This window comes from Brachyistius frenatus, unplaced genomic scaffold (genome assembly GCF_029030835.1).
Source record: "Brachyistius frenatus isolate BFR_SWC_R1_liver_20210118 unplaced genomic scaffold, ASM2903083v1 Contig_267, whole genome shotgun sequence".
In the NCBI taxonomy this organism is placed as follows: Eukaryota; Metazoa; Chordata; class Actinopteri; family Embiotocidae; genus Brachyistius; species Brachyistius frenatus.
Genome location: NW_027210866.1, coordinates 397291 through 409775, shown reverse-complemented (window position 1 = coordinate 409775; position 12485 = coordinate 397291). Strand labels below are relative to the sequence as shown.

Here is a 12485-nt window from a genome sequence, read left to right as displayed (position 1 = left end):
TAAATTTAAATTTAAAGCAGCATTTTATCCAATGAAAGCCTACGTCACCATGCCTACTTTGACGATGTACGTTTATTAGAAAACAAATATAAAGTAACAACACTCGATGGCTGGTTGCAACTCCGGTAATGTACATATGAAAATACAATCAAAAGCATCAAAATTTGCATTTCCATGACATCTTACAAATTCCTTTAAGCTCACAGATGGCAAACTTGCTTAAGCACGAGAAGAAGATAATCTTTCCACGACGAGTAAAACTGCAAGCAGGAACTCATGCTGCGAGCAAATGTGAACCGCTTTTAGTGTTCTGGTAACGACGCCCACGAGCTGACGGTAGAAATTCAGGTTCCTCGGACTGATGTTTAACAAAGAACGGAGCAGTATTTACAGTACATCAGTGTGCTGCTGACCAGGCTTTTACAAACTCGATCTCATTTCTCAGGACAAAAGGTTAAGTCTGTAAGTTCTATAAAATAGGTTACGTAAGGCTGCCTGTCTATAGACCTTAAGAGTTTCACGTGAGTACAACTGTTTAATTAGGTCAGTTACATGTTACACGGAGTTGCCTGGGTTAACAGTCAGTCAAATTTAATGACTGTAAACAAAAAAAAATGATGCGCCGCACGAATCTTCAGAACAGCACAATATTCATATAGAGGCAACCTACCTTGACAAACTGACCAGGTTGAAGTGATTCTGAGTCCTTTACAGTCTTTTACTTTGGCATGGCTTTCATAGCGAATGACCACCGTTAAATTTCCATGTCCTCCTCCAGAGAGTTGTGGGCCACAGGAAAGCTGTACAGAGGAGAGTGTGTGTCTGCAGGGGGACTAGAAGGGCTGAGGGGGCTGTGCGGGATGGGGGATGGACATGGAGTTGGGGGTTGACGAGACACTGTCTGTTGTTTACGCTGTTTTTGTAACGAGCCCTTCAGCCTGCGACAGAAGGGACCTTCTGGTGGCCGCCACAGCACCAGCTCCATGCAGGAATGGCTCCTGAAAGTGTGAGGCAGAAGCATGCGAGACAGAAATTATCACCAGAAGGAAAAGAAAATGTTGCTCCTCAATGACTGGAACTCTCGTCAGTGGAACAAGAGTTTGCATTACTTCAAGTCTACGTTACGTCGGCACTTAATACTGAATTCACCATTAAATATTTCCCGGTACAAAATAAGAAGAACATACACAGACTGGGCTACTGTGTGGGGGAGGATGTCACTGATGCCACGCTGCAGATCCTCCTTCAAACTGTCAGAGATCACCAGCACTGGGCGTCTCTGAGCCGGCTCTACATCCAGATCTTCATCCTCATCGTCATCTTCCAGTGTGATTCTAAAATACATCATTATTGCAGTATTCATTTTAAGGAATAGAGGGCACAGTAGGTGTTGACGTCACTTTTTTCCTTTAATATAACCTCCAGACCCATTACCACCACTGAATGGTAAAAGAAACCCAATGTCGCTGATGTAAATGGGGAGAACTGCAATGCTGAGAAGAAAGCCAAAAAGTATCTTGATGATGTAACCGTGAATGCAACTGAAAATACTGAACAGTCTGTGGGCCTGACATTTACAGTATAGAGTATTTACAGGGGTTAATGATCTGGTCAAATTATTCATAGTTATGTATAGTTACAGAAGTAATCAAAATAATGACTAAAATCCCGCTCTAAAACTCAATCTCAATTCTGATCTATTTGAACTTGTTCTCAATCATTTAAAGTCGACTCATAATATATTAGTGTATTTATTGATGAAAGATTTATCGTCCTGCAATATTAATGTTTTGATCATCACAAAACACCCCGCAAGGCCTGCCATTGTAGAGATACCCTGACCCAGGTGTCCAGCCATCACAATTTGACCTTTGTCCAAGTTACTGAGATCCTTTCGCTTGTCATTCTTCCTGCTTCCAATGCATGAACTTCAAAACCTGATGTTTAACTTGCAGCCTTACATATTTCACCCCTCAACAGGTACCTTTGTAATGAGATAATCAATGTTATTCACTTCATCTGTCAGTGGTCTTAACGTTGTGGCTGATCAGAATACAGTATACTGTTCCTCACCAGGGAAAGTGTGCAAGAGGTTAATAAACCTGGTTCTACATTAAATATACATACATAATCCATCCGTGCATTCATTTGCTGAACAACACTCAACTATTCCATCAGGATTTTTTTTTTTTTTTCTATGTAAATGCATCTTTGGCAGATATTAAATGTTTGTGTTTGTCACTCATAGAAGTCACCACAGCAACGTGTGTGTGTGTGTGTGTGTGTGTGTGTGTGTGTGTGTGTACAGGGATCCCACACGTGTACCACCTATTAACACAGATTGTCTAAAAAGTCTTGAGTGTTTGAAAAACGTGACACTTTTTTTCCCCTCACACTAAACAACAGATTTCAGGATGGCTAGTTGTAGGCCTCTAGTGTCTCTAATCTCACAAGCAGTCGCAATTTCCTCACACCTTGAATATTGCATACCTGTCTTCGATCTCCTGAAGTTTTCTCTGAGCTGCCTCGATCTCCATGCAGGAGCTCTCGGTCTCGGGTCGGGACAGGGCAGGGGACGGCGGTGGCAAAGTCAGGTTCGGAGATGCTGGGCAGGGCTGTGGAAGTGCCGGGCTGGCTTGCTGCGCAGACAGAGGAGGGCAGCTGTTTGCTTTAGGCCAGTCGCAATGAGTGCTGGTACGGGAGCTCTCTGAAATGTCCACTTCCGCCTCAAACATTAACCTCCTCTTTTTGGCACTGCATCCCCTGATAAAACATTAATATATTTATTTGAACACCCCCATGCGGCTGTTCCAAGCATTATCAAGGCTGTTGTTGTTTTTTAACTTGGTATCTGTCACTCACTCGTCATCCACTCTCCTTCTGTGCTTCCGGAGGCATCGTGTCTCCCAGCTGACGGGGGACAGAGACACAGGTGTCAAAACGGAAAAGAAACATATCAAGCCTAGGCTGAAAAGATATTTCACATGTTGCCGTTGGACAAATGTATGCAGGAAACGTAAAGCCTTTAAATCATCAGCTTCATACTTGTTGGAGACGGTTGCTCTCTGGAGGTGTCCAGACGTACTTGGAGGTCCCAGGTCAAACTCAGGAAGGCTTGTGGGGCCTGAAAATGAATACATGGCTGGCAGAAACCTCAGCTCCCTGCTCGAGGGGCCAGATTGGTGCATCGTAGTCCAGTCGATGAAACGACTACTCTAAACGGATCTGATCTGGAAGATCAGTATTGATACCGGGCAGATAAGCGGATGAAGGTATTTTCTGTGACCTACATGACGCACGAGTTAAAAGTCTTGTTTGCACCGAGTCAGCTGGCTGTCATCTAGCTTAGCTACAACGCCATTTCTGCAAACGTTACCATTTGTCTTGACGTTTCCGGATAAATACGGATTTGTCAATCGGACACGATAATACACGCGGACAGCTTCATCCCTACACGGAACAACAACTTGGCGTTAGTTAAGCAGGAGAAGACCGACCTGTGCAGCTGCCCTGCCCCTCGTTGTTTTTGTTGTTAATGTCGACGTTACGCTCGCTCGTCTCCGTTCAAGCTCACGTTATTTATTTTTTTCCTCGGGAATATTCCCGTCTGCACACACACACACACACACACACACACACAAAAGGCTCCGCGGGCTCACGCCTTACTAACCTAGCGTCGTGTTACCACCGTCGAGCACAAATAGCCCCCAAATTGTGCGTCCCCGCGGTGCGAACTGCTTTAAAAGGTGGGCTGGGTTAAACTGACGTGAGAAAAGCTATTCTGAAAAAGTGAGTTGCGCCAGAAGATTCGTCGAGCTTCTAGAAAGTGCGCATGTTACGTTCAGTAACTCAGGGGAGGGAGAGGGGGATTGTGGGAAATGTAGTTGTTTGCGTACTGCAAAAGTCTCGCGTGTGTTAAACCCACAGACTGTATATTAAACCGCTCTGGTGGAAGCGAAGTTGACGAATTCAGTCGTTGCTGTTGTCGCTTTTAACGTCAGCTTGTAGCTGGTTAAAAAATGTCACGCTGGCTGGTCCTAGGATAGTAAAGGAGCGGCCCGCCTTACCCGGCCTCTGATTGGCCGCTCTGATATTCTTGCCCTAATGCTAACCAATCACCACTCCTCATAATTACAGTTTACCAATCAAACCAACGAATTGAAACGAGCACTAAGCCAATCAGAGGGGGGCTAGGGCGGGGCGTGCCTTTGCCGTACTAGGAAAAATGAAATCGACTGTGAGCGAAGAGCCTTACACGAGATCAATTTTTCTCCCAACTTCCTGTTTACAGGCAGACACGCAGTTTTTGTTTTAAAGGGACCTCCGAAGTGGCTTTATCGCGTTGTCATGTCAAATGACGAGTCATGTGACAGCGAAGTACCAGAAGCTGTTGTCTCTGCTTGTTTCCTCATTCAGCTCTGATTCTTCACGCTGGACACTGAGGAGGTAACAAGCTGCTGTTTACAGCATAATTTCAAAAGCTGTGAAGTTAGGCCAGTTACAAAACTGTTTCAACAGTAACAGATCTTATAATATTTTACCACTATCACTGACTAGTTTGCGACGCATTAAATGTGTACTTATGATTTGTTACTATTTCCACATTTATTGTATATCTGTTGTTACTTGTTTCTGTTTATTTGGCGAGTTTGATCATTTTTTTGCTGTTTGTGTTAACCAGCAGGTTGTCCAGAATGCTGCCTTGGGTCATAATTACAGGCCTGCTGGCTTTTGCCTCGAGCAAACCATGTGGTAAGTAACTTTAAAAAAAAAAAAATCCAGCTATTATCAATCAATAAAACTGAAACAAGTGAGTGCCCTTACCGAATCTGCATGAACTCCGAGCCAGTCCAGTCAATCGTCCTTCAACTTTCTTGCTCACTGACTAAAGTTGTGCAGTTGCTGTCAAGTTAACACAAACCACCAGAACTAAAGCAGAATTTGGCACCTTTTGGTGTTTAATTAAACCATCAAAGAGAGATGTGAAGAAATTTTGACCTTAAACACAATAATGAAGATTCTGTGAAATAGTTCAGATGTTCTTTGTGGTAACTGCTGATTCAGCGGTTGTGATTTTGCAATGTTTCTGGTTGATGTCAGCAACAGAAGAATTACTTGTGTAAGATTTTGTCAAGTGACTGGTTTTTTTTTCAATCTTTAATAACATATTAACCCAGATACTGAAGGATCCAACAGAGAGCTGCTTCTGTCACTCAACAAGAACCTCCTTCGCTCTCTGGAGAGTCAGGCAGGGCTTCCCAATCCCAGCGTCCACTTGGCATTACGCCTTTCTAATTACCACAACCTTGCCAAGGAGAGCGAACACCTTAATAGACTGAAAAATGATTTGCACAATGACATTCAAAGGTATTGCACTGTTTGTCACATTTGTCAGTACTTATTTTGAACACATTAAATGGGATGCTTTTTTTCAATGTAATAATCTACTGAATTTATCCCTTCTTAACTTAATCTGAGTCTCCGGTGTCTTTCTCAGTTCTCTCTCTAACAGCCAGTCTGTGGTTGGCCACCTTGCACTGTACACCCTGGCTTTAAAGTCCTCCTGCTATGACCTCAACACTATCACCTTCAGCATCAGCGAGAACAGTGAAACGCTGCTGACGCACCTGAAGAGGCAGATGGAACAAGAGAAAGAGCATATTGCCTGTAAGGTTTCCTTTGACCTTTTAGAGGCCTGGGGTTTGTCCTAAAAAGTTTTTAAAATCCTGTCATAAAATTTTACTCCAGAAAAGAAATCAAGAATATGATGTAAAAGTGTAAACAAAGAGAAAATCAAGTTTGGAACAACTTGGCTAACTAAAAAAAAAACGGTAACATTTCATAATCTATATGTTGGTTTGTTGGTTTAAGAATTCTTCAGGAGCAGCGCCACAAATAAAGTACCTCCTAATATCCTGAACATTATTGTGAAGTCACGGTTTTAATATAATTGAGTTTCCTTTACTTCTTCTCTCCAGTCAGCCACCGCCCTTTAACCAACTATTACCAGTACAGTCTGGGTGTGCTTGCTCTTTGTGTGGGCGGCATCAGGGTCAACAACCATGTCAGCAACAAGCTCATCAAAGCAGCAGAACATGAGCACTTCAAACATGGAGAATCTGAGAGTGTTGGTGAGTGAAACCTTCCTACATGTTGTCTGCAGGCAGGGATGCATCTCAATTATGATTGATGAAACTTCTTAATAAATTCACTTACACAATAGATGTATGGCAGTATACTTACTACTCTTAATAAACTCTCATATTTTACACTCAGTTTGCACATATGCAACCAAAACAGAGTCCCTAAGTTTCGCGGTGAGCTTTGGGAGACATCTGGAGTTTTGATAGGACTGAGCTTTGTACTGTGGACAAAGACACATGTAAACTATCCATGCCAGAAAGATATATTGTCAAAGATAGAGTACAGCTTTCTAGTTGCATTACATTTAGGGTCACATTTCAGATTACAGGTAGTCCATGAAGCTACCTGAAGATCATTTTAACCTGTGGTCACCCACAGAACTGTACTCACAGTACGCTTCCTGGTTCTGTGGTTCTTAGCCTCAATTTTGTTAACATCATCCCTTTTGTTTAAAAAAATATATTCTTCTTGTTCTTCAAGTAAAGCTCTCCCTTTAATTTGACGTTATTCAAACATTGTGGAAACAGCTGTTTAGTCACTAGTTTAGTTTTGGAAAAGACTATATTCATTCGATATTAATATTTTATCCTGTGTCTCTCTCTCTCTCTCTCAGATACCTATGCCATGGCTGGAATGGCTCTCCAGTGTGTGAAGGACTCTGGTTCTCATGTGCAGAACGCTGCTGAGCTCCATACAGCCCTCAGTAAGATCAAGCAGAAACTTCTAGACTCTCGTCGGATTGATGGTCACATTGGCAATGAGTTCAGCACAGGTCTTGCAGTACAAGTAAGGTTTTTTTTTTTTTTATTTTTTTTTTTTTTTTTTTTCACCTTGTCTCTTTCTTTGCAAAATGTGTACAGTTTAAATGTACCTTTCTGATATGACCAGGCCTTGCTGGCAATGGGAAGCGAGGTTGCAGAGTGTGCTGCCTCGATGGAAGCCATGAGAACAGCTGCCAGAAACAACACATACCACAACCCAATGGCCGCATCTCAGATGCTGCCAGCTCTCCATCAGAAATCCTACCTGACAGTTAAAAGCAAGGAGTGCCTCAATGAGGATGGTATGTGCAGCATTGTTTCTACCCTCTCTGGTCGTGTGAGTTCAGGTCGTGTGTGAACTGTCACTGTGTTTGCCCTGGTGTGTACTTTCCCACAGACACGCTGGTGCTGGAGCCCATAGATCCGGTGGTGGTTTTACCCAACAAGAACAAAGTGACTGTGATGGTGGAGGTGGTGCCATCCAGCCAAGTGGCAGACGTTTACTCTGTGGATGTGTCAAAGGGCAGCTCCCTGTTGGAGGCACTCGAACTGCTCAAGGGAAAAAATGTTGGATTCACGTCAGTTAATATTATGTTCTGTTGCATTTCATCTTTTTTTTTTTTATGAATTTCTGTATGATTGGCTGTAGTGAGTTATTTCCGACGCTATGTGGCAGGTTTGAGAAGGAGTCCAGCCTGTGGGGACCGTTCCTAAGTGCGGTGAATGGAGAGCAGGCAAGACAGAGCGACCGCCGATACTGGCACCTCTCCGCTGATGGCACTGCACTAACTGAGGGTGAGGACACACTTGACATCGAGACTGACTAATAGAGCATTTATTTTTTTCTGCTTTAATTTCACTTTGGTAAAAAAAAAAAATCTGGTTTGCTCCCTCAGGTGTCAGTGATTTCAAGATTGAGGTGCCTCAAAAAATCACCATCAAAAACACAAGCTACTGATGATGTCGCAGTGTTTGATGTGAACCACAACCACTTCAATCTTTACTTTTTTATCCTTTGTAGTTTTAACCAATGATTATACTTATATCGTCTGTTGTCATCATCTGTGAATAAATGGCTGTAGTGGCTCCACACATTGTTTGGATTTCAAGTGGGTTTGAAGCCTGAATAAAAGTGTAATTTAGAACTACCTGAACAGGCTTTGCTCTGAGTATTCTTGATTGTCAAGTTTTTTTAGGATGGATTTTTAAATGAACGTGTTTAATATAATGTATGACAAAGTGTGATTCTGCTTTTTAAGACTTGTTTTTCTTAAAGCTGTGGTGGCTTATTAAAGGAAGAATTTCTGTAGGTTTGTGTTTTTGTGTCACCAATAAATATGAATATAAGCAGGTGGTAGTTGGCTAAATTGTTAGATCACATTAGATTTCTTTGATGTCTATTCAAACATGTGAAAGTTGATTGATTTAGATTTTTTTTTTCTGCATATTACACAGACACAACACATAAGAGTGATGTAAGAAACCTAGTGGCAGTTTAGATCAAAACATATACAGGACTTGGATGGTGAAGTAAATGATCTCCTATAGCTGCCATTCTATTGCAGATTGTACAGTTGTAAAACACTGGATATCTTCCAAGTCACATGGGTGGAGGAAATGTGATGTTCTGTCAATGTTTTGTGATACAAGTTTATTATCCAACATCTCCACTTTTGTTCTAACAGCCTAGGTCATCAGTACTTTAGTTGTGATCCCTGTTAAGATGCTGAGGTTAAATATAGTTTTAAATAGTGCCAACAAAAGTCCTTCTGACTCACTAGCAAAATGTATTTTATTTGTTTGTGAAAATCATCAATTCATGAATAGGACAGCAGGTGTGCTGCTCAAATACCTTAAATGTAACGGATGATGAACTACTGGGAATTAGAAGAGGTTTTTTTTAATCTGCTCTTATAAATCATCCAAATAAACCCAATTAGGAGATTACAAAGCTATAGCCCACGCTCAATAAACAGAAACAGAGATATAAACTTGTACAACTTGATACACATGTGAAAAATTCGGTCAATTATGTGAAAATGAAGAAAAAAATAATAATAATTTGAGAGTTTTTGTTTTCTGTGGAACCCAACTCATTGACCTCAATCATGTGGGACTCCGCAAGCAAAATTCAAGTACTTCCGGGTTACAAACAAAACTGTCTGTCCCCACTTCAAATTGTGCTGAATATATATACACACCAGTTATTCCAGCTCGACACTCAAGGAAAATCAAATCAAGCGAAAATGAATTTGTAGCTTGCCATCCATTTTCTTTTGAAACGGGTGAGGTTTGGTTTGTCAAAAGGCTTTTATTGCGAAAGTACAGCGCGAGCACGTGAGGCGGATGCGGCTGTTCGCAGCGTCGATATGAGCACGTGGTGTTGTTATGAAGCTATAATTTTGCTCACCGGCAACTAATGTGCGAAACACGAAAGTGTGAACGCTCAAACAGCAACTTAAAACCAATAATAACGATGTTTATAAACATAGTGACGGTTGCAAATTTTTGCGTAAAGTTGAATATTCAAGCGGAACGTTCCTGTCGCCTCGCGGAGAGGAGCACTTATCTAAACACGGGCTTAACTGCGGTCATGTAAAAGTTGTCCTCACCGGTCACGGACACTAAGGAAGCAGCAGATGATACGTTACATTTTTTATTTCACGGCTGTCGTGATGTCTGCCCTGCAGCGTTGCGTCTTGTTCAGCCGCGTTTTCACACGAAGACAGCAAGCGGATCCGAGGCGGGTCGGGGGCTTTGCGTACTCGCGGTGGAAGGCATCTGAGGACTTCCTGCGCGGTGGACCCGTCCCCGGTTTAAAGCCTCAGCTGACGGGGAGTCTCGGTGGTTCATGTTCAAGATGTCTGTCAAGTTCAGCTGAGCAAGCAAAAGCTCGAGTGAAGAGAGTTTCTATTGAGGGCAACATTGGTAAGATCAGTGGGTCTTTCATCCTTACTGCTTGTGCTGATCTGTGAGTGTTGGTGGTGATCTTCTGTTATTGTATGCTCGCAGCTGTTGGAAAGTCGACCTTTGCCAAACTCTTGCAGTCGGCGTGTGCAGACTGGGAAGTGGTGGCAGAGCCCGTCAGCAAGTGGCAGAACATCGGGAGCGGGACCTCAAAGGTGGGCACACACTCACCTCAGCGTCTTGTTTTGTTTTTGTTTTTGTTTTTTCACAACAGCAGTTAAAGCAGGACGAGCTGACAGGGTCTTCCATGTCCCTGCTTGTGTCTTTTGACAGGGGACAGACACGCCCCCCCAGTCCACAGTCAGCAACCTGCTGCAGATGATGTACCTGGACCCGCAGCGCTGGTCGTACACCTTTCAGACACATTCCTGTATGAGCCGGCTGAGAACGCAGCTGCAGCCCCCTCCAGCTCACCTGCTCCGCTCAGAGGGAACACCTGTCCAGGTGTATGAGCGCTCAGTCTACAGCGATAGGTGAGTGGCTGAGAGCAGGACAGGAAGGTGAAAATACAATCATGTCAGGGGACCTTTTCATGAATTATCATGCAGGGGCTATTTGTCTTCAGACAACCTTAAATAAAAACGTAAAACAAAAGGGCCACTGCAGGGGAAAATAATTGACTGTCAACACGAAACCATTGCATGTTTTGATTTATTCACCACAAAGAAGCACGCAAACAGAAGAACTACTGAATCGTGCTTCCTGCTGTCTGGTGCTCTGTTTGAAATAACATGCCACCCACGTGCATGCTGGTCCGACACCTGCCTGCCTAATATGAACTTATCGAGCCAACACACTCTTCTTTTTTCTGTCTGGATTGAAATAAACTTGCCTCTGTTCTCTCAGATACATCTTTGCCCTCAATATGTTTGAGCTGGGTTGCATCAACACCACAGAGTGGGCCATCTATCAGGACTGGCACTCCTTCCTGGTGAAGCAGTTTGGACACCAGGTGGAGCTGGAGGGCATCATTTACCTCCGAGCCCCACCACAGGTACGACCAAGAAGATATTTTCATCCTCTGAATGCAAGACAATGATATAGTGAGCTCAAAAGCAATTGTTGTGTATCTCTTAGAAATGTATGGAGCGTCTCGCGCATCGGGGAAGGGCGGAGGAGAAGGGAGTGAAGCTGGACTACCTCGACAAGCTGCACGTTCAACACGAGAGGTGGCTGGTTGAGAAAAGCACCGAGTGAGTGATAACAAGATCACAAGCATGTGTCGTTGGTCTTTTTCACACCGTTATGGTTTGAATATTTCCAGTGATTTCTGAAATGTAAAATGAGATTTTAAAGTTACTCTTCTCAGCAGTCATGGAAGATAGGCTTAAGCAAATCAGGACACTTTTTACATGGAATACAAACAATTAGATATTTATCATGTAGCTTGTATGAGATGTAAATGATCCAGCCAGAATCTGATGTAAAAAGTATAAATGAAATTAGCTTTATAAATTGAAATTAAAAAAGACCAGTAATGGGAAGGTTCTTGTACACAGGATGCTCCTCTCCGATTTTTGTTGTGATCATGTTAAATAGCTTTCCTCGCAGCTGTTCGTTGCCTGGCTGTGAACAGATGACAGGCAGCAGTGTGTGGTCAAGGCTGTTATTGTAATAAAGTGTGTGATGCAGCTCATCTCCCTCTCTCGCTCTCTCCTTTCAGAATCCACTTTGAGAAGTTGAAACAGACACCCGTCTTACAGCTCGATGCCAGTGTGGAGTTTCTGAGGGACCCAGAGTTGCGGGTACAGTTCATCACAAAGGTTTGTCTTAACCTTATAGCTGCTGTGCCAGACGTCACCATAGGAGGGCCCTCTTCTAAAGTATTTGAAGCATCATTTCCCCCCCCGCCCCCCCCACCACTCCTGTAACGCACTAACACGTTTTATTGCTCTGATCTGATGTTTGACGTGCTTCATGTTTCACTGTAACCCTGAAGTACCGTTTCACACACAGGTCAGGAACTTCTTCGATGCTTTGTGAGAAGATGGTCGTCAGCGGCCATCAACAGTGGGAAACACAGGACCTCATTCAGCCAAAAGACCATATGACATGAGACACACTCTTAAGTTTGTCATATGAAGTCATATAACACATATGACTTCTGTTACACGTATATGTGTTGTTTGTTTTGAGACACTGCGTATTTATAAAAGTTATTTCCTGAACTTGTTCTCTTTTAAGATATTTAACAGCTATGTCTCTCTCTAATAATAATTCACATGTGAGTTACTCACGCACTGACTGGTCAAGTGGTTTTATAGCTTCTATAAAGTAAAAACTAAATATGTACTAGAATATTTAGAAATAAGGTTCACTGAAAGTCAGTGCAGTTTTGTGTATATGTTTATGTATTCCTGACTGTGGAACAAGCAAATGTGATAATTTGTTGCAGGTTGTTAATAAATAAAAAGCCATTTACATTTCAGATAAGCTGCGTGACAAGTTATGCGGAACTTGTGTCTCCTCCTTGGCATGTCATGTTGTGGTTTCCTATTCACTGAAACTTTTTGAAACGGGTTCAGAGCGAGAGTGTTCAGCATTTTGGGCGCTGACTGTAAGTGTGTGTACGGAGACAGAGGCGTGAGGTCAACGGGTACAGGAGTGAAAACC

At 42.8% G+C, this 12485-nt stretch overlaps 3 protein-coding genes across 4 annotated transcripts; 2 read left to right on the top strand and 1 right to left on the bottom strand.

Annotated features, from left to right (window-relative positions):
- Positions 1-52: 52 nt before the first annotated feature.
- On the bottom strand, positions 53-3830 carry ccdc117 (coiled-coil domain containing 117). Its single transcript, XM_069721536.1, has 5 exons — positions 3046-3830; positions 2863-2910; positions 2491-2763; positions 1188-1334; positions 53-998 (listed from the first exon to the last, which is right to left on the bottom strand). Exons 1-5 carry the CDS (start codon positions 3186-3188, stop codon positions 755-757), a joined length of 855 nt encoding a protein of 284 aa, XP_069577637.1. The 5' UTR covers positions 3189-3830; the 3' UTR covers positions 53-754.
- Positions 3831-4334: 504 nt separating this feature from the next.
- On the top strand, positions 4335-8255 carry tcn2 (transcobalamin II). Of its 2 annotated transcripts, none has more exons than XM_069721535.1 (10): positions 4335-4446; positions 4685-4752; positions 5178-5367; positions 5498-5667; positions 5979-6131; positions 6758-6930; positions 7033-7207; positions 7303-7483; positions 7582-7700; positions 7802-8255. In XM_069721535.1, exons 1-10 carry the CDS (start codon positions 4355-4357, stop codon positions 7861-7863), a joined length of 1383 nt encoding a protein of 460 aa, XP_069577636.1. In that variant the 5' UTR covers positions 4335-4354; the 3' UTR covers positions 7864-8255. The 2 variants fall into 2 exon arrangements, with proteins under 2 accessions (XP_069577636.1, XP_069577635.1); XM_069721534.1 differs by having other exon boundaries at positions 4682-4752.
- Positions 8256-9277: 1022 nt separating this feature from the next.
- Positions 9278-12295, top strand: dguok (deoxyguanosine kinase). The gene is made up of 7 exons (XM_069721542.1): positions 9278-9833; positions 9918-10027; positions 10146-10345; positions 10719-10866; positions 10950-11065; positions 11536-11635; positions 11829-12295. Exons 1-7 carry the CDS (start codon positions 9545-9547, stop codon positions 11853-11855), a joined length of 990 nt encoding a protein of 329 aa, XP_069577643.1. The 5' UTR covers positions 9278-9544; the 3' UTR covers positions 11856-12295.
- Positions 12296-12485: the final 190 nt, after the last annotated feature.

Bases quoted from the DNA above. Each gene is read 5' to 3' on its own strand.
- ccdc117 (XM_069721536.1), bottom strand. From the start codon at position 3,188: ATGCACCAATCTGGCCCCTCGAGCAGGGAGCTGAGGTTTCTGCCAGCC. The intron at 2,911-3,045 runs GTATGAAGCTGA...GTCCCCCGTCAG, and splicing joins AGAGCAACCGTCTCCAACAA to CTGGGAGACACGATGCCTCC. The intron at 2,764-2,862 runs GTGAGTGACAGA...ATGTTTTATCAG, and splicing joins AGAAGGAGAGTGGATGACGA to GGGATGCAGTGCCAAAAAGA.
- tcn2 (XM_069721534.1), top strand. From the start codon at position 4,355: ATGACGAGTCATGTGACAGCGAAGTACCAGAAGCTGTTGTCTCTGCTT. The intron at 4,447-4,681 runs GTAACAAGCTGC...TGTGTTAACCAG, and splicing joins TCACGCTGGACACTGAGGAG to CAGGTTGTCCAGAATGCTGC. The intron at 4,753-5,177 runs GTAAGTAACTTT...ATATTAACCCAG, and splicing joins TGCCTCGAGCAAACCATGTG to ATACTGAAGGATCCAACAGA.
- dguok (XM_069721542.1), top strand. From the start codon at position 9,545: ATGATACGTTACATTTTTTATTTCACGGCTGTCGTGATGTCTGCCCTG. The intron at 11,066-11,535 runs GTGAGTGATAAC...CTCTCCTTTCAG, and splicing joins CTGGTTGAGAAAAGCACCGA to AATCCACTTTGAGAAGTTGA. The intron at 11,636-11,828 runs GTTTGTCTTAAC...TTTCACACACAG, and splicing joins GGGTACAGTTCATCACAAAG to GTCAGGAACTTCTTCGATGC.